The 25,016-nt window shown below is 38.3% G+C and overlaps 2 protein-coding genes across 12 annotated transcripts in view; one reads left to right on the forward strand and one right to left on the reverse strand.

Moving 5' to 3' along the window:
* The window catches only part of TAFA2 (TAFA chemokine like family member 2), a 575,512-nt gene that overhangs the window by 390,725 nt on the left and 159,771 nt on the right, over window positions 1-25,016 (forward strand). For 10 of the 11 annotated variants that reach the window (XM_055248653.2, XM_063620055.1, XM_063620054.1 and 7 more), the window contains one exon: window positions 19,750-19,856. In XM_055248653.2, the coding sequence (XP_055104628.1) occupies window positions 19,750-19,856 (107 nt within the window). Of the gene's footprint in view, window positions 1-10,213; window positions 10,249-19,749; window positions 19,857-25,016 lie in introns of those variants that run through there. The other variant, XM_055248656.2, reaches the window with a different exon arrangement.
* Window positions 5,717-11,334, reverse strand: LOC129465928 (keratin, type II cytoskeletal 8-like). Its single transcript, XM_063622286.1, is given in 6 exon segments — window positions 5,717-6,423; window positions 6,426-6,741; window positions 6,743-6,932; window positions 7,028-7,257; window positions 7,523-7,638; window positions 11,313-11,334. Coding segments are annotated over 6 exon segments (1,581 nt in total).

Raw genomic sequence — 25,016 nt, forward strand, 5'->3', positions numbered from 1 at the left:
AAGAGGAGAAGAAAGCTCTGGCTTTGGTAAAAATGCTTTCTTCTGTACAAATGGAGGCCTTACCCAAAGCATAGCCTATTAACGAATTATTTGACATAACTGGGGGGGGGGGGGGCGGTTATTTCCAGAGTTGAGTGCGTGCCATTGATTGTACACTCTATTTTCCTTTCTGATTGGTTCTTGTGATCTGGTGTAGGTAGTACCTTTAGACATGCTGTCTAATGTGCACAGGAATAAAAAATCTGGAAGGAGAAGCGAATCATTTTGTCTCATATTCCATCTTTCTTGGAGGATCTATCATAGTATTCTCTTTAATCAGAAAGTGGAATGAAGCCTGTTCAGACATGATGTAACACCTACACTCACGTCACTGGCATGAATGGAGGAAAAGAGCAATGCTTATAAGTTCTAATAGCAGAGAACTTCAAATTATTTCTGTTTACCGTTGGGGACAATTATGTAGTTTTCCAGCGTACCATTGCCTTCTGAATTATATTTTAATGCAGTGATCAGTTTTCATTCTTCACACCTTCGCACAGAGTTAGTCCAGAATCAGGCAAACAGCAAAGGTGAACTGAGGTGGAGGACACATGCTCCCCAGATGGTCCACAAATTGGATAGTATCCCAAAGTAGATTAAAACTTAATTGTATTATCATCTACATTTGATGTTTGTACAGTGTGGTGTCAGCAGATGGTGTCAAGAGTTCTGTGAACTTGATTATTTTTATACAATTCTCAGTATGGAAGGTGTAGGACTATGTTAGATAAATGAAAAAGGAACGAAGCTGCCCTGCACCCTGGCACTATGTCATTCTTCTCTCTTTGTGCAAAAGAGCAACTATTGTGAATGCCGAGAACTCTTTCTCTACTCTTTATCTGATGCATAGCATGCACACTAGTATTGCTGTAGGATGATATGCTAGCAGGAACAAGAGATTTGTAATCACAGGACCTGGATATGGGTCTTAAAGCTGTCCGTTTTGGGTGTGCTCTGACTGAGCAAGTCACTTCACTCCTCTGAGCCTCAGTTCTCTTATTTTTATAATACGGGTAAAAACATCTTACTCACTGTATTGAATTATGACTGTGAAAATATTTCATCCATTTGAAAGAGGTTTGTAAAAATAAGAAACTATAAATTTAGATGCTTCCTACAGTAGAAACAAAGAAGTTTATTTAGCAAGTATTGTCTTCCTTCAGTTAAGAAATTTGGCTGAATTTTAATAATGGAATGTAGTGAAAAACTCATAAAAGAAGGCAGGGTTCCACATTTGAAATGCTTTTGTTTTTCTTATTTTATTTAGCTTAGATATTAATTATCTTTTAGCTTCTTTTTTCTTTTTCTCTCCCTCAAATTATTCTTCATTCTCTTATTGTAACCCTCCTCATCATAGTACAAACATATTGCATAGTAGTTTTAAGACACAGTGCGTATTGGTAGCCTAGCGAACATATTTTTGTCGTGCTTTCTTTTGTATTTATATGGAGTACCATAGTGATTCATAAATGTACAGTGAAGTCTTTCTGAAACAAATTATAAACTCTGTACTTTATTGATACAAATCTTTCCATTTAGCATCTCAAGTTTTTAAGATAGCTTGATTAAAGATAAATTCTGAGAAATGCAATGCACCTAATATTGAGAGAGGCATTCACCAGTGTCCTACTAAAAGAGAGCGACTAGAAATAATCATCAAAGAGTTTCTTTCTATTTATGTTAACTGGAAATGGTAGTGGTGTCATATGAGCTACTGTCAAATATATTACCCAAAGAGCTTGTTGATTGGCTTTCTTTGGAGGTGTTTGATCATCAAATGATGCAAAGGGTTTGTATAGATTTTACATGTTTAGGCTGATGTCCTTTGCAGTCCCCCAGTGCCTCGCTGGTTCCTACTACATTAAGGGAAAACACTTCCATGTGGCAGTCAGCATTTTAAATATTCTGGGTCAGCGCCATCGTTTCAAGCTTACCTCTTATTCCTCCACTTAATACACTTCAGCGTGGAGCCAAATGAGATTACTTGCCATTCATACTACATGTTCTAAATTCCGTGTCTTTCCCCAGCCTGCTCTTTTGGCTTGACATTACTTTCTTCATATCTCTCTCTATTAAAATCTTACCAATATGTTAAGGTTTAGTTCAACTATTTCCTACTTCAGATCAAGGTTCAACATTTATTGAGGACCTCCTTAGGGTAGGAAATACTGAGAGTGCTTCACATATGTTATCTAATGCAACAATCAAAACTGTGGAGTAGCTGGTATTCAGAAAAATCTGTTCATTCAGTCATGAGTTTTTCCAACTCAAGGATTTGAGAATGTCAGAATATTGGTAGTTTTCTATTTTTTTATTTCATAGATAGAAAAACTGAGTTAAAGTAATTTGCTTCAGTTCATAGAACCAGATTTGGGTGAATACATCATTAGACTCAAACTTGGAGTTTTGACTGCTGGTCTGGTGCTTTGCATTATTGGTCAAAATTTCATGAGGGCACCTTTTGACTCCTTAAATTTGGTATCTCTTTCTAAGCCACTATAATACCTCTTCAATAGTCATACGTCATTCTCTTACTTACAGGAGCTCACAAATCTTTTATTCCTTTATTACAAGTCCTTTGAAGGTAGCAAGAAACTGGGGCTTGCTGACCTATCCCTTATGGTGTCCGCTGTGGGGTCTTGCATAAAATAAGAACTTAGTAATAGCTATTTTGGATGAATATATCATGTTTCCACAAATCAAACTTTGAGTAAGCAGCTGCATTTTCCTTATGTTTGCATGATAGCAAGTGTGTCTGTGGTGACTAATAATTACTATATTCCAATGACACATGTATAGTAAATAATGCCTTTACTCTGTGGTTTCAGGCTAAGTGCCTTTTTGAATTTAATTAAGATAATGCCATTATATTCTTTTCTTTATGAAAATTAATGAAAAACAATACATTATCACAAACTTGTAATCTACTTACTAGCTGAAAGATGAATTTTTTTTTGTTTACTATGTTATCATCAAACCCCAAATTAAAAATTTACAACTGTAATCAGATTATGGGCTCCATGTGTGCAGGCAGGGACCTTGTCATTTTCACAGCTATATTGCCAGTGTTTGAAGTAACAGTAGATGTTTAATAATGTTTGTTAAATGATCAGTTAGGTTGTAGTTTCCTTGGAGGATGACCATTTGGATGCTTTTCAGATAATATATTTTTAAGATTAAAACTTGAGAGACACTTTTTTAATCCTTGCAACGACCTTGTGAGGTAGTTAAGGCAAGTCATATTACCTTTATTGTACAAAATGATCAACTGAGGCTCAGAGGAATTAAATGATTCCAGAAATCATCTACCTAAACAGGTGACCAAGTCTTGAATCCAAGTATTCTTACTCGAAATCCTGCGTTCTTTCTGTGTTATGTAGTAGGTAGAATATATAAATATAGCATAGAGTATTCGCAAGGAAATAAAGTGAGGCAGTTTTTAAGGTGCTCTCTGGAAAGTTATATGTAATAAATTGGAGTGAATTTGACATTCGAAAGACGATACCAAGAAAGAAGCAATGGTACTGATCTTGGTGAAAGAGTCTGAACATGACCCAGTTCTGAATTGTCTTTTAAGCCTTACAGTAACAGAAAAAACTAAGCACAGCCATTTTATTCTCCTTTTACTCCTTTTGCCTCCATTTTTCAGCTTATCTGAACCATAAGCTATTTAAGTCTTCAGAATTTTACCAACGTCTTCTAAATATCCTTTTGTACTCTATTTTCCCCCCAATCAACTGAGAAAACCAGCTGACTTCTTTGGTGTTTTTATACTTTGTGCTTTATTGTTTTCTTCCAGTGTTTTTCTCCGGACGCCAAAGTGCAGATGCTGTGATTGCTACTTCTAGCTCAAGACATCCGTTTTTCAGTGGGTCCTTTGCTTTCTTTCATTCCCAATTATAATCTTTATGTGCCACTGCTAAAATATAGAGCAGAAACATCAGATCCTGTCCTTACAAGAATAAATACTCTGTTTGTATCCTGTGTTTTAGCCTCTGGATTCTCCCATGGAAGGCAAACTTAGTTTTTAAGTTGGATTAGTACGTTAAACATCTTCAAATCTAAGGACTTTAAAGCACTCTTATAAGCACAGTTATTTCATATAATGGCACTCATTTGAAGTTCACAAGTCTAGGCAAAATTTTCAATGTGGGCCGGGCGCGGTGGCTCACGCTTGTAATCCCAGCACTTTGGGAGGCCGAGGCGGGCGGATCACGAGGTCAGGAGATCGAGACCACGGTGAAACCCCGTCTCTACTGAAAAATACCAAAAATTAGCCGGGCGTGGTGGCGAGCGCCTGTAGTCCCAGCTACTCGCAGAGGCTGAGGCAGGAGAATGGCGTGAACCCGGGAGGCGGAGCTTGCAGTGAGGCGAGATTGCGCCACTGCACTCCAGCCTGGGTGACAGAGCGAGACTCCGTCTCAAAAAAAAAAAAAAAAAAAAATTTTCAATGTGGGTAAATAAGAAGCACAGAGAAGATAACCAAAATTTTTTTTTGTATTCATATGTTCTCTTCTTGCTTTTTTTTTTTTTTTTCTGATTCAAGTCAGTCCATGAGTAGAAAGTGCTACCTACTCAGAAATAAGATGGCTTCGAACTGAAGCCACACCCTGGTTGCCCACAGGCTGTATTTGACATGCAGAATGTTCTTTAGAATGAGATTAATTGATAACATTTAAAAATGATGAATTTCAGATATGATTCTGGATTTCTGGCTCCTGAAGGGAAAAGGGATGGTGGGGTGGTATGAGACTCTCCTTCCCATGTGTCCTCAATGGGCTGAAGCAGAAAGTTTCCTGGAGGTGAATTGGGCGGTGAGATGATTGAGCCCTCACTTTACTGACTGGGCTGTATGGCTCCTACCAGCCCCATCATATATTTATAGTCAGTTTTTTTCTGTACCGTCATAAGCCACATACAGTGTTTTGGCCAATGATGAACTGTCCATACAATGGTGGTCCCATAAGATTTAATATCCTATTTTTACTGTACCTTTTCTATGTAATTAGATACGTTCAGATACACAAGTACCATTGTGTTACAGTTGCCTACAGGTTTGTGACCTAGGAGCAATAGATTATCCCATATAGCCTAGGTGTGTAGTAGGCTGTACCATATGGGTTTGTGTCAGTACACTCTATGAGGTTCACACATTAAAACTGCCCAATGATGGATTTCTCAGAATGTATCCTGATTACTGAGCAATGCATAACTGTATATATAATATTATATTGACAAATAATCAGCTAAATTTATTTCTAGCCATGTATAATTCCTCTCTTGTTTAGCATTTAAAACAAACCCATGGCCAAGGCATCTTTTTTCACAGGCCCAGAAAAAAAATTTAGTAGGAATTATTTTAACATATTCTATTTTATATTATGGAAATATGACATTAGAATCGTTTTCATTATCAAACTCTTTTTTCTTTTTGACAATTGGCAGAGCTAGCTGAGGGTTTATTTTGTGAAAAAAAAATTGAATTGTTTTGTAGCTGGAGATGATATGGGGAAGGGGGGTCCCCTGGCAGTAAACTCCCCCCCCGCGGGTGGGCTGAGGGCTAGGGCTGAGTCTCAGGTGGGTCTCCTGTTCCCTGTGCTCCTCTGCACAGCGGCCTCTCTCATGGGCTCTGGGACAGCTGCAGGTGGGGTAGGGTGAGAGGGGCTGCCATGGCCGTTCACTCAGGCAGGACGTCAGAGGACTCAGACACCAGCTTCCCATCGCGGGTCTCGATCTTCACAACCACAGCCCTGGTGGAGCTGGTGCAGTTGAAGTAGCTGGAGCCCGCGACAGAGCCAAAGCTGGAGCTCAGGCCATAGCTGAGGAGGGGTCTTGTGAGGCCCCCATAGGCCGAGCTCAACCTTCCAGCACAGCCACTGGTGGTCTTCGAGTAGATACTCATGTTCTGCATCCTAGACTCTAGCCAGCTCTCTTTGCCCTCCAGCAGCTTCTTGTAGGTGGCAGTCTTGATGTCCAGGGCCAGCTTGACATTCATCAGCTCCTGGTATACATGCAGCTGCTGCGCCATGTCCTGCTTGGCCCGCTGCAGGGCGGCCTCCAGCTCCGACAGCTTGGTGTTGGCATCCTTAATGGCCAGCTCCCTGTGCTGCTTGACATCGGCGATGGCGGCCTCCAGGGAAGCCCTCTGGCCTTTGAGGCCCTTGATCTCAGCCTGGAGGCAGCTGACATTCTGGTTCATCTCGGAGATCTCAGTCTTTGTATGCCGCAGGTTATCCTCGTGCTTCCCGGCCAGCGTCCACAGCTCCTCATACTTGATCTGGTACATGCTCTCAGCCTTAGCCCAGCTGCAGTTGGCAATCTCCTCATACTGGGCCTTGACCTCAGCGATGATGTTGTCCATGTCCAGGGAGTTGTTGCTGTCCTGGACAGCACCACAGACGTGTCCGAGATCAGGGACTGCAGCTCCCAGATCTCCTCTTCATACAGCTGCCTGAGGAAGTTGATCTCATCAGTCAGCCCTTTCAGGCAAGACTCCAGCTCTACCTTGTTCTTGTAAGCTTCATCCACATCCTTCTCTATGAGGACAAATTCATTCTCCATCTCTATATGCTTATTGATCTCATCATGGTACTTGTTCTTGAAGTCCTCCACCAGCCCCTGAATGTTGCCAAGCTCTGCCTCCAGCTTCAGCTTCTCCTGGCCCAGAGTCTCCAGCTGCTGCCTAAGGTTGTTGAGGTAGCTCCTGGAACATGTTGTCCATGTTGCTCCGAGCCATCTTCTGTTGCTGCAGGAGGCTCCACTTGGCCTCCAGCATCTTGTTCTGCCGCCCCAGGAACCGTATCTTGTCAATGAAGGAGGCAAATTTGTTTTGTAGGTCTTGATCTGTTCCTTCTCCTGGGTGTGCAGGGCCTGGCCTGGATGTTGGGGTCCACCTCCAGGTTAGGGGGGCTCAGCAGGCTCTGGTTGACCATGACAGCAGTAATCCCTCCCATACCACCGGCCCCGCCAAAGCCTCCGCCCAGGCTACCCTGGAAGCTGCTCATGCCCACTCGGGAGAAGCTTGAGGAGCTGATGGGGGCACCGGGCCCACTCGTGTAGGGAGCGGCTGCTGAAGTCCCAGGGGCCAGAGGTGGACACCTTGTAGGACTTCTGGGTCACCTTGATGCACATGGTGGAGACAGGAGTGGAAGCAGGTGGGCCCCAACCAGGCGGAGATTCGAGAAGGAGTGGAGAAGCTGCTGCTTCTTCATTATCAGACTTTTAATGGAAAGAACTTTGGGCCTGAAGCTGGAAGAACTTTTTAAAATTTTTTTGAGACAGGGTCTTGGCTCTGTTGCCCAGGCTGGAGTACAGTGGTGCCATCACATTTCCCTGCAGCCTCCAACTTCTGTCCTTATGTGATCCTCATGCTTCAGCCTTCCAAAGCGTTGAGCCACAGCATGAACCACTGTGCCCGGTGGATAACTGGTTTTGAGTTCTGGCTGTGCTAATTACTAACTTTGACTTTGAACAAGCCACTTACCTTCTCTAAGCCTGCTCCCTCATCTCTGCAAGAGGGGTGATTCCATCTGCCAGCCTCATGATCATGTGAACCAAAGATGATCACAGATGTAAAAGTTCTTAGTATACCATATGGCACTATGCAAAAGTAAGACACTTTGTGGGGAAATAGAGCTATAGTGTATGGTGTGTCAAACAGCTTAGCTTCTATTTACAGATACAAGACTTACATATAATATAAACAACAATTGAAAGTATTCTACTGCTTACAAGAGGTAGAGACATTAAATGTTATTGGGCATAAGAAAATGCATGTGATCATGCAGAGTAACCAAACTCAAAAGGACATATGTAGTGTTTCTTCCATCTATTTATTTATTCAACAAATATTTATTCTGCACACATTCTGTGATAAGAAACATCATAAATGCTGGAAATAAAGTAGTGAAATAGAAGGCATAGGTTTGTGCTCTTATAGTAGATTGTATTCTAGTAGGGGAAGAGAGAGACAATAAAGAAGTAAGCAAATAGGTTAACACTATTTCAAATACTGTTCAGTGCCACGAAGAAAGTTAATGTAGGTTATATGGTAGAGCCAATGAGCAGAGCTGTTCCCATTATGACTCTTGCCATTTGATCTGTTTTTCTTCATTTTTATTGTTGTAAAATAGACATAACATAAAGTTTACCATTGTAGCCATTTTTTGTACAATTCAGCGGCATTAAGTACATTCACAATGTTGTACATTACCGCTTATCTATTCCAGAACTCTTTTAAAAATCATCCTGTACAAAAACTCTGTATTCATTAAATAGTAACTCTGCATTTCTCCCTCCCTTCAGCTCCTGGTAATCTCTATTCTACTTTCTGTCTCAATGAATTTGACTATTCCAGGTATCTGTCATGCAAGTAGAGTCACACAGTATTTGTACTTTTGTGTCTGGCTTATTTCACTTAACATGTTTCCAAATTCGTCTATGTTGTAATTTCTTTTTAAGGCTGAATAATATTCCACTGTGTGTGTATATATATGTACATATGTGTGTGTGTGTGTATATATATGTATATATGTGTGTGTGTGTATATATATATATATCACAATTTGTTTATCCATTCACCCTATTACCTAATTTAGTATGATTTGGTAATAAGTCTAATTTATAGACTACTATACAGTTTACAGAGTACTCTCATGTCCATTGTCCATTGCAAGAAGAGTGTTAACTCAGGGATTACTGGTTAAATTGTTGCTAAACTGTAGTGATATCTGACACTTGTTTTGTGTAATATTCTATCTGATGTGTCCTGAATCCTTCTTCCTAGCAATTGAAGTAATGGGATACAAATTGAGAAGAAATAAGGTCAGTAGGTTTTCAGCCAATATGAAATGTCGATGGCTGTAGTTTGGACTAGTTCTTCATATCCCCTTAATGTAGGGCTTTCCTCAGGGTGTTCTTTGGAGAATTTTTTGAAAATAGACCCCAGTAATAGGCTCCCACCACCACCTTGGGGCATAATTTCACAATAGAATACATCTCACCACTGGGAAAATTTCTCAAGATTGCACATTTAACCACTTGACTACTGCTTTGCCATATGATTGCATACTGCAGGAAAATACCTGCATCATCACTGAGGAAACCAAATTCATCCATAAGGAAAATGTTAGGGGTGGAACAAAGCGGCCGATGGCAAATAGAAGTTAGAGTAGTGTATATTATGTGATCGATTTTATTCATAAAGGGAAAGAGTAAAATAGTGAGATTCTAAAAGGTACTGGAATCTTATTGCAAAAAGAACAAGTCAGAAAGCAGTATGTTACAGAGGCTTACTGTAGACTGAGGTTTGTAGCACAGAGTGGTTGCTGCTTTGATTCTTAATCAGTTGAATTCTCAGTTGCTTAAGCTGTTAGCTGAAAGCTGAGTATGGTACTTTGTTATATTAAAATCTGATAATGCTCTACCTTTTCCTCGAAGACAGGTCGTTAAAGTATATGAAGTAATGTACAACTATCAACACATATAAGGAGTGTGAATAGAATGTAGTTATAAAAGTGTGTGGGTTCCAGCATCACTGTCTCTTTCACTGTGCTTTGTGACGTTGCTGTGCTCAGGGATTTAATACTAGTGCACATAATTGTCCAAAAATTTTGCTTAAACTGTTATTCTCAGAAGTGTGAATTCAAGTGAAGTTGATTAAACAGTCTATTCTTGGACTCTTTTGGTTTCTTTTGAGAACATAGAATAGCATTCTTTTTGTCACGTAACTACTATCTTTTTTTTAAACAGTTTGTTTGCTTTTATAATTTTTGATGGTATGGTTGAAATATGTTGATGCTGATGCTTTAGAAGGGATGGTTATATGAGTAGAGGCCTTTGGATATGCAACTTTCGCTCTTCAGTTCACCTACCTTTGAGAACAGTCTGTGTTGAGGGGAGGTTCCATGTTGTAATGGTTTGCTGGTAAAGCTGTTCTGCTCTCTCGAATGCGTGCCGTTAACTAGCTAGTGCTTGCTGGCATACCGACCATACTGGATGGTTAAATGCATAAAATGGAGAATCCTTCATATATGTAGGTGTTACCACAGTGATAATAAATGTTCTTGGACCACAAACTTTATCCTAACAAAGAACTCTTAAAGATTGTTTTCGTTTTTCTCACTCACTCTTTCACTCCTTTGCCAGCATGCAGGAGAAAGAGCTGAGGTGAAGTGGATTTCTTCTGTGCCTCATTTCCCAGGAGAACAGGTACACCAGAACAAAAGGAGTGAAAGTCTTAACTAGTCCCAATGATAATAGACTGAAGAAATATTTAGAACTGGCTCCATTACCATAGCTTATTTGCATTGATAAAAGTCTTATTATTTGCATTATAAAAGTCTTATTAAAAAAGAAAGAAAATGTTTTATTATGAATATTATATACAAAATTAGATATTATGTTCAGAGCTACCTCTCTTTCTACCATATATAATCACAAAATTAAATATAAGGCTTATGATTTAGCCATCTATAAAAGGCTACATATAATTGGAAGTTTTCTTTCTTGTTCTATATAATGGTGCTCCACCTAACATTTGTGAAATGTAGTCATCTCCAGATCATGCAGGAGTGGAAGCTTTGTGGGTTGTTTACAGATCTACAATTCAACTGCTTTTCTCCTACCACCTGTTTCAATTCATATTGTGACATAGTGTCATTGTGTTAAAAGGGTAGTAGAAGGTAATCCAATTTTTTCTAATTGTTAGTACTTTTGTCTGAAGTTTTTGTAGGAGCAGAGGGCAAATATAAAACAAGGGTTAGTGTTGTCTAGATCTAAATTATCCAGCCCTCTCCTTTACAAACATCATCATGATTTGGTGGACACATACATTTCATATTAAATTGCAAAAATTAGATTTATTTTCAATTTAGTAGCTCTAATATATTTTACATTTTAGCTTGGTTAGACTCAAATTTTTGATGGCTTATTTTTTGATATAATATATGTCTTGTTACAGTGGTTCAGTATGAAATCTCGCTTTTGGTCATACTATATAACCGTACCATATTTTCCTTAATTTTTTTCTGTGGGAAAAACAGATTTGGACCCTGGAGGAGATAGATAATAATACAAAACAATAAGCAATTGATAAGGAGAGGAGCACTGAATAAAAAACAGAAATGCAGAGAAAGAATGTAGTTTAGGGTTAAGACTGAAGTGGAAAGAGATATGAAATTTAAATATGATGGATGCACCCTCCTCAAACTATCTACAGCCACTGAGAAAAGAGTAAAATGCCTCAACAGGGCATGTGAGAATGAAAGACATACCTTTAGCTTTCATTACATACATTACAATATTATATGTAATAATATTTATACATTCTCTATGTGTGCATTGAGACTCGATGTTAAGTAAAGTTGACAAATTTATTTAACTATTATTTGTTGGAATCCAGGATCACATTTGGTTTTTTTGGCTTATAAGCCCGTGCTCTGAGAGAAGGGCCTTTGAAGAAATAGTAACACCTCTGATTTTTCACATCTTTCTTTAAGTTCAGACTCTCCCATGATTTCCTGTTTATTCTAATGGCATTCCTGTTAGAAAAAAAATAGACAACATTCCCATTTTATAGACAGAAAGGAGGGCAAGAGATTCACTTGTAATAATAGATGCATGGTGGTATAGCTTAGCCTTGATAATTTCAGTTGTCTTTCTAGGGCTCTGAAAAATCGTAAATGATTGCTTTATCTTTGCCTTACAGCATTGTTTTCTGTTTTGAATGTTAGAGCTTGGCACATTGGAATATTGTGTTTCTGGAGAAATCATTTAAATGATAATACATTTCTATTCCATATCCTTTCAATCTGTGGGTGGTAAAGGTATTTGCACAAATCCAACAATTTGGCTGTACACGGCTAGGCATAAAGCAATAGTGCTCCTCAGTTTTTGTGCCCACCAAAATTTCAGTATTGTGGGGAAATGAATGAAAGCATAAAATTTGGGTGAAGGAAGCAGATAATTGTGGTTTTTAAATGAGGCTTGTGTTTGTTGCCAGGAAATCCTTAGAAACCAATGCAGTTTTCTTGGCTAAATCTCCAGGGTTGACTTCTTTACTGAACAGAATTAAGAGCTGGATTCATCACAAAACACTGATATATCAAACTTAATGAGCATTTTAAAACAAATGTTTCAGTTCAGACAAAGTTTAGAAACTGATTTAGGTTTCAAAGTCTGTGTTTTGAAGTTGTCTAAGAAAATATGACCTAGTTAGGCTAATCATGTGACTAACTTGTGAAAATACAACTCTATAAACTTTTGATAATAACTTACAATATAGGAAATATAAATACTAGTTCTTCAATAGGAATGTTCTGACTCACATAATGTGCCTAGTGAATGTGGCTTAAAATACCATCATGTGATTATACCTGATATATGATGTGAAGTGAAAAGAAAAACTGTAGTAATTTAAATGATTAAAATCAACCACCTCAGTTTCTGGATGATATAACACACAACATACATGATTACATGTATGAGTTACATTATTGTCTCCTAATTTGTTACTGTATACCCTTTATATATACAACTTACATATGAGTCTCTTGTGCTTTAATATCCATATATACCTATTTAATCTCTATCAATACCGATGGCACCATCCACCTCAAAGACAATTGCTATTTCAGTAATAACTTGGGTATTCTATATACAGGCATAGTGTTATAAAATTCTAGTCAGGTTAGACATGATTTTGGATGAAAGCAACAATGTAGTCAAACTTGTAGCTCTGGACGTCCTATTTAGTAGGATATTTGTATTAATCTATTTGCAAGAACAAAGAATGGTTTAGTTTTGGAAGATACATTTAACTTCTATAAAAATAAGGAAACTAAAGGAATAATAACAATAAATTGTACTGGTAGAATGCTTTACATTTACAAAACTGTTACCTATTTGTTGACCTCATTTGAAAATTAAGTTTCATAATCTACGCTTGCTTTGGTATCTTTAACTCCTCCCTTTCTTTTGGCTCCGTTGTCTTTTTTTTTTTTATTTTTTTTATTTTTTTATTTTTTTATTATACTTTAGGGTTTTAGGGTACATGTGCACAATGTGCAGGTTTGTTACATATGTATCCATGTGCCATGTTGATTTCCTGCACCCATTAACTCGTCATTTAGCATTAGGTGTATCTCCTAATGCTGTCCCTCCCCCCTCCTCCCACCCCACAACAGTCCTGGGAGCGTGATGTTCCCCTTCCTGTGTCCATGAGTTCTCATTGTTCAATTCCCACCTATGAGTGAGAACATGCGGTGTTTGGTTTTTTGTCCTTGTGATAGTTTACTGAGAATGATGTTTTCCAGTTTCATCCATGTCCCTACAAAGGATATGAACTCATAATTTTTTATGGCTGCATAGTATTCCATGGTGTATATGTGCCACATTTTCTTAATCCAGTCTATGGTTGTAGGACGTTTGGCTTGGTTCCAATTCTTTGCTATTGTGAATAGTGCCGCAATATACATAGGTGTGCATGTGTCTTTATAGCAGCATGATTTATAGTCCTTTGGGTATATACCCAGTAATGGGATGGCTGGGTCAAATGGTATTTCTAGTTCTAGATCCCTGAGGAATCGCCACACTGACTTCCACAATGGTTGAACTAGTTTACAGTCCCACCAACAGTGTAAAAGTGTTCCGATTTCTCCACATCCTCTCCAGCACCTGTTGTTTCCTGCTTTTTTAATGATGGCCATTCTAACTGGTGTTGTCTTGTTTAAATCTCTCTAGACACCACTCCATCGTCACTTCCCTTCTCTGCGTGTCTCTTGAAAGAGTAATCTAGTCTTTGTTTCCATTTCTTCATCTCCCACTCATTCTTCTCACTTCTTCTATCGCTCCACCAATATGTACTGTTCTTCACATCTTCATTTCTAGTTGTTGAATATAAGGAAATTTTTTTTTAAATTAAAAGAAGTAATAAAACTTCTCCATTAAAAAACTCACCTCTTTTATTCTGATTATAAAATACACCTATTTCTTCATTCTACATCTCTTGATGTTCCATGATCCAGGTGATGTTCTATGTGCTAGAGCAGTGACTTACAGGCAGAATCTCTGCTCTCATGGAAATTACATTTTAATGGGAAGAAGGAGAAAATAGACACTTATACAAACGTATAAAGTAGTGAATAGAATAATTTTAGATTAGAATAGAGAAAATGCTACAGGCTATTTGGAGAGAGAGAGAGAGAGAGAGAGAGAGAAACTGCAGGGTGGGTCTCTCTGGACTCTGGAGGGCAGGATGGTTAATCTCTGTGAAGGTGATTATGAAAAGCAGACCACTACACAAAGACAGGTGGGAGAACCTTCATGGCAGAATTAACGTTCAGTGTAAGGTCTAGAATTGGCTTGGCAGAGGGGATAGCGGGAGGGCCAGTGTGCTTGAAGCGTAGGGAACCTGGGGTACAGGGATGCGAAATGAAGTCAGAGTGGTTGAGAGGGAAGATGATGTTGGATTTTTTTCTCTAGTAAGAGATTTATATTTTATTCTCATTTCAATGAATAGATAAATTCCGGGATTTTAAGGAAAGTATAGGGCCAGTGGGGTAATGTGATTTGATTAACATTTATAACGATCATTCTGGTTCCTGTGAGGAGAAAGGGCATGTGACTAACCCACTGAGCATTCTGCCCTAAGGGTAAATTTCTTTTCCAGATTTGTCTGTTAAGGTCCATGCCACTGTAACTAGTTAACACCAAGTTTGTCTGATATTTAGATCAATGTAAAGAATTTTCCAAAAAAGACTTAAAAAAATATATTCCCTTATGTGATCTCTATTTCCACAGAAGTTTCTTAGGCTCAAGGGGAGGCCAGGTGGTTGGATTCTAAGCCTCCGCTTTTATCTTTTATATACATCTCCTTTATACTATCTCTTTTATTCCTCCCTTTTTTCCTTCCAGGTTTTTGTTTATAGACCAGTTAAACTTACTGTCTGTTTTCATGGGGAAATGATTTTTCTCATAGCATAACAGTTTTTTATTTCTTGCTTTTTAACAATTAAATGTATTTTTTTTTTTTTTTTGAGACGGAGTCTTCCTCTGTTGCCCAGGCTGGAGTGCAGTGGCGCGATCTCAGCTCACTGCAAACTCTGCCTCCCGGGTTCACGCCATTCTCCTGCCTCAGCCTCCCGAGTAGCTGGGACTACAGGCGCCCACCACAACGCCCAGCTAGTTTTTTGTATTTTTAGTAGAGACGGGGTTTAACGTGTTAGCCAGGATTCTCTAGATCTCCTGACCTTGTGATCCACCCACCTCGGCCTCCCAAAGTGCTGGGGTTACAGGCATGAGCCACCGCACCTGGCCAATTAAATGTACTTTTAACATTAGTGGGACGAGAAGCATTTCAAATAATCCAAAAGTCTAAACTTCCGTGTACATAAGTGAAATATGTAACAGAAGAGAAGAGTGGGAGAAAGTCCAGGAGATTTAATTGTCAGTCCTCCACTTCGACAACTTTTCACTTCAGCATCCTTCACTGCCAAGGTTACCATTTCTCAGTTTTCCTCGTTTCCCTTGTGCTCCTTGCAAGCTGCTGCTGCCTGGGAGCGATTTCAAGGTTTCCTCCTCTATGTGTATTTTCCTTCAGTTTCCAGTTTCTTTTCACTGTTTTTGCTGTTGCAAAATTCACTTAAATTTTGCCGTTTTCACAAATGAATGTGGCAGTTCTTTCTTTCTTTCTTTTTTTTTTTTTTGTGTGTGTGTGTGTTGGAGCCAGGACCACATTCAGTATTTCTGTGGTGGGAAATTTTATACTGAGACCTGGTGGTTAGCAAATAGAGAAAGAAGGCAATGTCCCTCCTTTTGTGCTGTCATGCAAAGTAAAGAAGAAATGTACATTCAGCTTTTTTCCTTTAGGTGTTTTTCTCTGGTATTGCCTGTTTGTCAAAAATCTTGATCACTCTCTTATGTTTCACTTTGTTCAAACTTGATTGTTATTTAAACATCAGAATAAAACACATTCAAGATTGGATTTCATTTTTCTCTTTTCCTTCTCAGTTTGCTCTGTCTTGTTTCACCGCCCCCCACTCTTTTTCACTTCCTGTTTGTCGTCTAGAGAAATGACACATACTTGCTTCCTCCTCATGTTAACCACTATGCAATATATGTGGCTGTAAGGCACCACCAACATTCAATAAGTACTTATTTACCAGCTATTAAGCTAGACTTTGGATGAGTCCTACAGATTCACAAATGTATGGGGCACAGTTGCTGTCTTTAGGAATCTTATATGAGAATAATGGTTGAATATAAGTAGGTGGATTATAATATGGTATGGCAAGTGGCTGTTGTGCAGAATGAAGGGCACTCAACACGGTCTTGGGCAAATCCTATAGGAGGAATTCTAACCTGCCCTTCTGCTAGTGAGTAGAAGTTACCCATTTTGAAGAGTAGGTGGGAATGGAGGGTATAGCTAACATCTTTCAGGTGGCATGGGGGGTAAGATTTAGCTGGAAGTCATTGGAGAAATTTTCTAGTGTTAAAAATAGAGCATGAGTGTGTGTGGAGAGAAAGATGGGACAAAATGGCATAAAATGAGATTAGAGACATAAAGGATCAAAGCTTAAAAAAATATTCTGCTGTAGGATTTTTATACCCTACTAAGAATGATGGTCTTCTGTTCTGAACAGAGAAAGGAATCATGTTAAGGTTTTAACCAAGTATGTTTCATGCTCATAAAGACATATTTGGCCATAGCATAGAGGATGCATTACATGCAGTCAACAATATTTATCAGGCACTTACTAAATACTGCAAATATAGTTGTGAAAAAGACAGACATAGGAGGGCAATTTGGTGGCAGATGTCCAGTTAGGATGCTGTGGCCAGTGAGAAAGTTTGGTGGTCCGTATTGCAGTGTTGCAGTAGTAATAGGTATGCGAATATACATTTAAGAGATATTCTGGAGATAGTATTGACAGAACTGGTAATTAACTGGACAGGAGTGACGGTGTTATGAAAAGGAGAAAATACCAGTCCTTACAGCCTTCCAAATGTTGACCTGCATTCTCCTTTCTTTCTTTACTTTGACAGCCTGGCAACTTTGTGGGTGTTTCTGTTTCCATATGTCTAGTTGTCAGTTTGACCAGCTGTCAGTTCTGTCATCCCATTGGGTGGGTGCACAATGGTATGGAAAAATGATGGGTCATTGCCCTGGTAGCAGAGGCCACGTGCTAAGGAGAAGCTATTATCAAGAATTATGCTAAGCAGCTCTTCCTGTCAGATGAGTTTCCCTGTTCATTCTGTTATATGATATGCAGTACAATAAGGTTGCAGGGATTAGATGCAGAGGGGAGTCAGGATGGTTGAAAAATTGTAGAAAAAAAGAGAAGATTCTTAAAACAAATAGTAGGAGTGCTGAGAGAGGAAACAAAGGCAATAGAATGGAAGATTTAAAATCACATTTGGTTTACTGAGAATAAGTTCCAAACCAGGTTATTGTTAGAGCTCAATATTTCTCTAAGAGGCTTCCCAAGGACACTAGTGTGCTGTATTACACTGTGGAGGAGGTTCTTGGAAAATGTTTCTAAAAGGCGTATTTGGCAAGATGCTTCTTGTTAAAAAAATATAGTTAAATTGGATGAACTCAGAATGTTACAAATATATTTCCCCCCTTTATTTTTCACGAATACTTTAATAACAGTCTGTGGAACTGGTGCCTCACAGAATGAATTTAGGAAAATGCTAGTCTGACTGAGTAATGATTATAGTAATGGTTAGCGTTTGTTGAGCATTTATTATTTGCTATGCATAGTGTTAAACCTTTTACACAGACTATTTCATTTAATCTTCATACCAACAACACTGTTAGGTACATATTATTATCTTCATCTTACTGACAATGAAAATAATATGAATTATTAAGTAATTTGTTCAAAGTCATATAGTCAGCAGGAAGCCTGGTTTTAAACCCAAACAGTCTGATCTAAAAGCTCAAATACCTATCTTCTTACATGTTATCTTTGACATGTCGTGAGGCTAAGGTCCACGGAGAGTTTACAGCTGTTGGTGCTACTGAAACTCCCTTCAATCATCTCACGAATTAGCCTCCCAAACACTTAAGGATCAAACATATACAAATGACTCACTATTCTCTAATATCATAGCCATTGAATCCTTAGTATGTGCTTGTCAGTGGGCCAGGAATTTCACATACATTATCCTATGCTACAGTAGAAGAAAGTGCAGCAGGAGATCCAGAAATTTGCAGAAGAAACTGAAGCAGGAGACCCAAAAAAAGTGGTCAGGTAAAGGCCACATAATTAGAAGCCATTAAAGTTTGGACTCAAACCCCGGTATTCTGACTTAGAAGTTCATGTTTTTATTCTTACAATATTGCCATCTAAACATTTGAAGTAATCCCTATAACCTCAAGCTAAGAAATATTAACATATATCTATATTAAAATACGTAATATATAATTTATTTTTTCATGCATTTAATCATACATGAAAAAATGTCAAGGACTCCTCTTTGAAATAGTATAGCCACCTGTTCTACCTTTGAGTCACATTTTTGGAGATAGAATGTTTTGGAGTTAAAATGTACAAAAAAGGGTAACCTAGAAAATACAAGAGGAAAAGGAATCAGGCTACATCAGCAAGTGACCCCAGGAAATTGCTTTAAAAGCAGGGCAGGCAAGAATCTTCAGGTCAAGCACAGTGGACTTCAGTATAGGATCTGAATCAGAAAGTCACAGGGTGACAGACGTATATTTAATCTCCCTCATAAATAAATGGAGATGGACTTGATTTCATATCAGTTTTGCTTATCCCCCAGTGATTGATGCAAGAATTTTAGACAATTCTGGGTTTGTATTTTTACTCTGTCATTAAATGTGGCCCAGGCAAGTATCCAAATTTCCTCATCTCCAAAATGGGGATGGATATACCTACAGGCCAAATTTGTTCTTCAGAACAAATGAAAGAATGTTGTAGAAAGTGCTGGAGAAAGTAAGTTCTGAACTTTTATTATAGGTAGCTATTATTTTGTTATAACATTTTTTGCTTTTTTTAGTTTTATGGGTTCAACATGAAAATGTTGATTTGGTATTTTTCATTCTGCTTTTTCATTTTTCTCCTACCTCTGGGAACTTACATCAAGGTGGAGTCCAACAATATTGTGTCACCTGTAGGGGAGTTGTGCACATTAGGGGGATCAGGTTACTTTTCAGTAAGAAATGTGTATAACCAGGTGATTTTTAAAAAGCACATTAGGAATAATAGATTTGAAGTGAGCATATTCTGTGCAGGAATTCATCTAAGCAATTATATCTAAACTGTTGCACTGTCCATTTGACTTGGCAATTGTTAGGAAAAAAGTAAAATAATAAGGCATTTATTTAGAGGTTATCCAAATGACCGTGCCTTGGGTTTTGTTAATAAACTAAATCTATGTTTATATGGAGAGAAATATGATAATATTTCCAAACTGATTTAGGCTATGGTTAAGTGGATGAAGACTGACTGAGGCAGGGCTTTGCTTATTTCTTGCATCATATCAAGGTACTTTGGAAAACGTTTATTTTTTATTTTCTCGGATCATCATTTGTATACAGTGAACAGCATTTTAAATACAAGAAATACAGTTTTAAGAGTTGAAGGGGTTAAAGTATAGTGGAAGTCTTTAAATGTAGCACAATCATAATGGAAAAGCTATGAATTTGCATATTTATGATTTTTATTATTTTTTTATTTGCAGGATGAGTAAGAGATACTTACAGAAAGCAACAAAAGGAAAACTGCTAATAATAATATTTATTGTAACCTTGTGGGGGAAAGTTGTATCCAGTGCAAACCATCATAAAGGTAAGCTTTTCTGTTTTTTTTTTTCAACTATTTGTGGATGATGACTACCCTTAACACAGATTGTTATGTTTTGCCTCCACTGGTGTGTTAAATTTTACTAGGTATAGATTCTCCCCCTGGCAGTTTTCTTTAAGTAATAATGCAGTGTTATCTTTAAGATGGCTTTGATAGAGAAAGATAATATTTTCAGGATTAATGCCATTTCTGTAAATAGTGTTCAAAGAATATGGAAATATAACCCTGCCTTTCCTTCCCTTTTTACCTAATGCTAAATGACGAGTTAATGGGTGCAGCACACCAACATGGCACATGTGTACATATGTAACAAACCTGCATGTTGTGCACATGTACCCTAAAACTTAAAGTATAATAAAATAAAATAAAATTTACCCTGGCTTTTAAAGGAAAAAAAATAAAAAAAATAAAAAATTGAGTTGGTATATAATAAAGATCAGTTTCAGATTGCACTTATCCTGGTAAAGGAAGTGTCTGTAATGATATGTATATTAATAATATGTCTATATGTAAATTTTCTTTCAATGTTTTTTGTGGGTCATGATTCTTTATGTCAGAGGACCACGTTGACCACCACTTGAACACTGCCCAGTATTCAGCAGGCTCAATTCTGCCACTGACCAGAGTGACAATATTTGCTCTATACATATGTGTTAAGCTTGACAACTCACAATTACGTTCTTTCTGCCCTCTTTCTTGGCCATAAGACTCAATATAATGAATAACTACTTTTTCCATGGGGCTATTTCTGAACTGTCCCTATCATAATCAAGTATTCATAACCTGAGAAATCAATTTAGGTTTTTCTGTAAAATATGATTTTATAATTTAGTTCTCTGCCCACTATAAACTCTAGAGACTAACAACTAAGTTTCTCATTCTATTTTTGGGTGAAGGGGGAATTAAGACTGGTTTGAATTTTGTAACACTTAAATTAGTTACACATGTCCACTTAATTAGCATTACATGGAACATTAACACCAGGGAGAGAAAAGACATGGTGTGTGGGACTGACACTTACAAGACTAATCTCTTCCCCCTGTATTTAAAAATCAAAAAGGGACATCTTGCAAAATACAATTTTATGAAGAGTTTCTTCATATTTCGTTATCCTGTTTTCTACCCACAGTATGTTTTCGTGTGTGTGAATATGTATTCATATATTTTTTCTTCTCATTTTCTTTAATACAGCGCACTGATCCACAAATCAGACTTTAAATTCTCTTTAATAATTTTTATCAGTGTAAAATTAAAAAGATGATGAGGAGGACATTCCCTATGGTCTCAAATTGGCAACAATCAACCAGACCAAAGAACGAAGTAGTATTAAATACTCATCTTTTAAAAGAGCTGCAATCCAGTAGGGCCAAGCAAGCCCTGCCTTGGACTTAACAAGAAAACACACCCCATCCTCATTATTCTGATGGTCACCTTAGTGCCCCTTCCCAGCTTATGAAAGAAGAATTGGAGGAGTGGGGGATCATAGGAATTGTGGGCTTCAGCCTAACACAGCAAGTGTCCATGATAAAGATACTTTCTCCTGTCCAAAGCTGAATGATGGGGTCTCTTAGAGAATCACTCATAAAGACTCACAGTGTGTATTGCATACTAATGTTAAAGCTACTTTAAGACATTTAAATTGTGTTATGTTCTATGCTAACTCTGAAACTAAGATCTTTTCTTTCGGCCAAGAAAATAGTCCTTGAACATAAGAAATTACACATCGTGTCAGAAAACTCAAATTGTCAGACCTGGTACATCACAGAAGACAGAGTTTTTTTGTTGTTTTGCTTTTCCCTTTCCACACTGCCACTGATATTTTGGATGAAGATTTTATGAAAGTTTTCTCCCCTCCTCCATCTTTCTTCCTTTTATTCTTTTTTCTTTCTTTTCTTTATATTTTCTGTACAAAATATCCTTTTTGTTTTGAGCTATTTTACACATAAAATAATAAGTATTGTGTATATGTAAGTTGTAGTGCATGTTCATAAAATGATTACTAGTGTGCTCACCATCCAAGAAAGGCTGGGCTGCTATCTCCCTAGGTACAAAGCCCAGACTTTGGAGACCCCTTTGGTGTATCTGACCTGTAGAAGGATATAGTTACATTCTAAATGGTTAAGTAAGAACCTAGGATCCTTTCCACCTCATTTCAAAGGAGCAAAAGATTTTTCTCTCCTTTCAGGATGGGGAGGGGAATGATTGTCTCTCTCCTGTATATAAATGAAAATAATCCATTGTTCACTGTCAGTCATCTGTGGAATGTTTGGCTACCAATGTAGGACACTTGGCTTGGCTTTCATCAGGGTTAAGGCTTAGGGCAAGGCAGGCCAGTTCACTTTCTATTTATTGTGAGTTAATTAGTAAGAAATCAGTTTCTGATCCAGAACACCTTGGTGAGCATTCAAGATAAAAGTAATAAAGGTGAATATTAGAAACTCAACAGCACTCAAGAGCATTACAGATGTCAACTCATTTAATCTCATAACCATCTATGTGGTAGATACTTTTTTTTTTTTTATTGAGATGGAGTCTCACTCTGTCACCCAGGCTGGACTGCAGTGGCGCGATCTCGGCTCACTGCAACCTCCGCCTCCCGGGTTCACGGCATTCTCCTGCCCCAGCCTCCCGAGTAGCTAGGACTACAGGCGCCCGCCACTATGCCCAGATAATTTTTTTTTTATATTTTTAGTAGAGACGGGGTTTCACCATGTTAGCCAGGAAGGTCTCGATCTCCTGACCTCGTGATCCGCCCACCTCGGCCTCCTAAAGTGCTGGGAATCTGCAAGCTTTTGATAGCTTTTTGTTTTCACTCATGTTTTCAGGTTTCTCTTTTTATATCTTACTACGTATATAGTAACAGAAATATATGGTGTATATATATATATAGAAATATATGCCATATATTTCTATATAGTATATGTAGGTATATATATAGGTATATATATAGAAATATATATATTTCTATCTGATGATCCTATTTTATGCAATTTTGTGTTTTCCTCCTAGTGACTTTCACTCATGGTAATTTATTTATTTTAGGGCTTCTGATTTTTAAGAAAAATTTTGTGAGCTGATGTTCATCAGAATTGTATTTGTAAGAATTTTAAAGGCCTCTCATTATAATGTATTATTTCAGAGGCAATTTGCATATGACATGAGTCTTAGGCAGGGTTTTCTGGAAGCAGAGCCAAGTCAGGAATTCTTGTTTACGTTATTTATTGAAAGAGTGCTCTCAGGAGAATGACAGCAAGTGAAGCAGTCTAGAGCAGGAGATAAAAACTAAGCACAAATAAGAGTCTCAGATGGAGAATCGCCCAATCTGCTCCCATGGGGAATCTCTGAGGCATGAATGGCTCCACAGAGATGGTCCCTCCTTGGCCTTGTCTACCCTTGTGTCCACTGGCCATTAGCTACTGGCCTGTTCCCCATGGTAAGGAGTGGCCTCTCTGGGGAAGTGGCTCATCTTTAGCAGAAGATAAGTCTCTAAAGAAGGGGGCACCTCATAGGTGGGAATTGAACAATGAGAACACATGGATACAGGAAGGGGAACATCACACACTGGGGAGTGTTGTGGGGTGGGGGGACGGGGGAGGGATAGCATTAGGAGATATACCTAATGCTAAATGACGAGTTAATGGGTGCAGCACACCAACATGGCACATGGATACATATGCAAGAAACCTGCACGTTGTGCCCATGTACCCTAAAACTTAAAGTATAATAATAATAAAATAATTAAAAAAGGGGGGCATCTGTGAACTGTGATCAGAGAACATTCACAGCAAGTGGAGGAAAAGGTGCACAGCCCTAAAAGATTTTGGTAGTGTGTCAGCAGCGACATTCCACTGCAGTCTACTCGTCACAGCCCTCAGATCCACCTGCTTCTCACTGAAGGTCACTCCATCCAGGCAAAGCTTATTCAAGATTTCGATTGGTCAGAATTTCCAAGAAGACTTACTTGAAGAGGAATAGTAAGAATCCCACTAATGCAGTTGGTGCTCATGGTCTGTCCACCCTACCCCCAGCCATTCTAGATTTTCCTCTCTTTTTGCTAGCACTTCTACTCATGTACGAGGCTTTCCTAATGTTTTACTAAGAGTTCTGAGCCCTGGGTTACCATTCTTTTGCTGCTGTACTTATACATTGGTAGTTATAACTGGGCACGGGAGTGCCACAAGATGCCCCAGTGGATCATCTAAGTACCTAATATATTCCTCTCTGCCTCTAGTGCACAGCAGCTGCCCTCTTCCTCATGGTCATCAGGGACCTTTACGTTTACCCCATCAACATTGGACTCTTTTTCTCTCTCTCTCTGGTCTATCAGTATAAGGAGCACAGACTGATTGATGATCAGGCAACAGCTGTAGCTGTGTGTTTAGTGGCACTGTTACTGGTTCCACTGGTAAACTTATCCCCTTTCTGGAAACAAGTTCTCCTAGACCCATAGCATAGTATATTGGTCATTTCAGTTGGATATTTCTCATGGGAAAGTTGTTTGTTTACTTATTGATTTTTGAGTAGCTACATTAAGGCCTGAGAATATAGCAGGTACAGAAAATAGACAAAAATTTTGTTTTCATGGGATGTTTATTCTAGAAGCGGAAAAATAGGTAGTAAGAAAAACACATAAAATGGGATGTTTTATGATATAAATGCTCTGGAAAATATATGAAGGAAGAAAGCATATAGGAAGTATTCAGGAGGGAATATAATTTTAAATAGGCCTTTGGGTAAGATCTAAAGTTTCCAGTAGAGTCAGCCAGTGGAGTATTCAGGGAAAGGATGCTCCAGGCAAAGCAGCAATAGGTATGAATGCTTTCAAGCATGCCCATAGATAATTAGAAATAGCAAGGAGGATGGTGTGCATAGAGAGAGTATTTAAGGGAGAGAGTGGTAGATAGGTCATTATGGAACAAGTAAATGTAGAAGATGAAAGAACCAAATAAATACCTCTACCGAAATACAAGTACAATAATATCCTGCTGTCAAGAGCCACCAATGGATAACTGTATTACTCCGTTTTCTGAACATGATGTAGGAACACTGTGGAAATCCAGAATATTTGGATTTGAAAAAATGGGTATCTAAAAATCAGAAATTGTTGTCATCTTCTTAATAAAACCTCTGTGCTTTGAGAACTAA

The sequence above is a fragment of the Symphalangus syndactylus genome, chromosome 17 (genome assembly GCF_028878055.3).
Source record: "Symphalangus syndactylus isolate Jambi chromosome 17, NHGRI_mSymSyn1-v2.1_pri, whole genome shotgun sequence".
NCBI classification, from domain to species: domain Eukaryota; kingdom Metazoa; phylum Chordata; class Mammalia; order Primates; family Hylobatidae; genus Symphalangus; species Symphalangus syndactylus.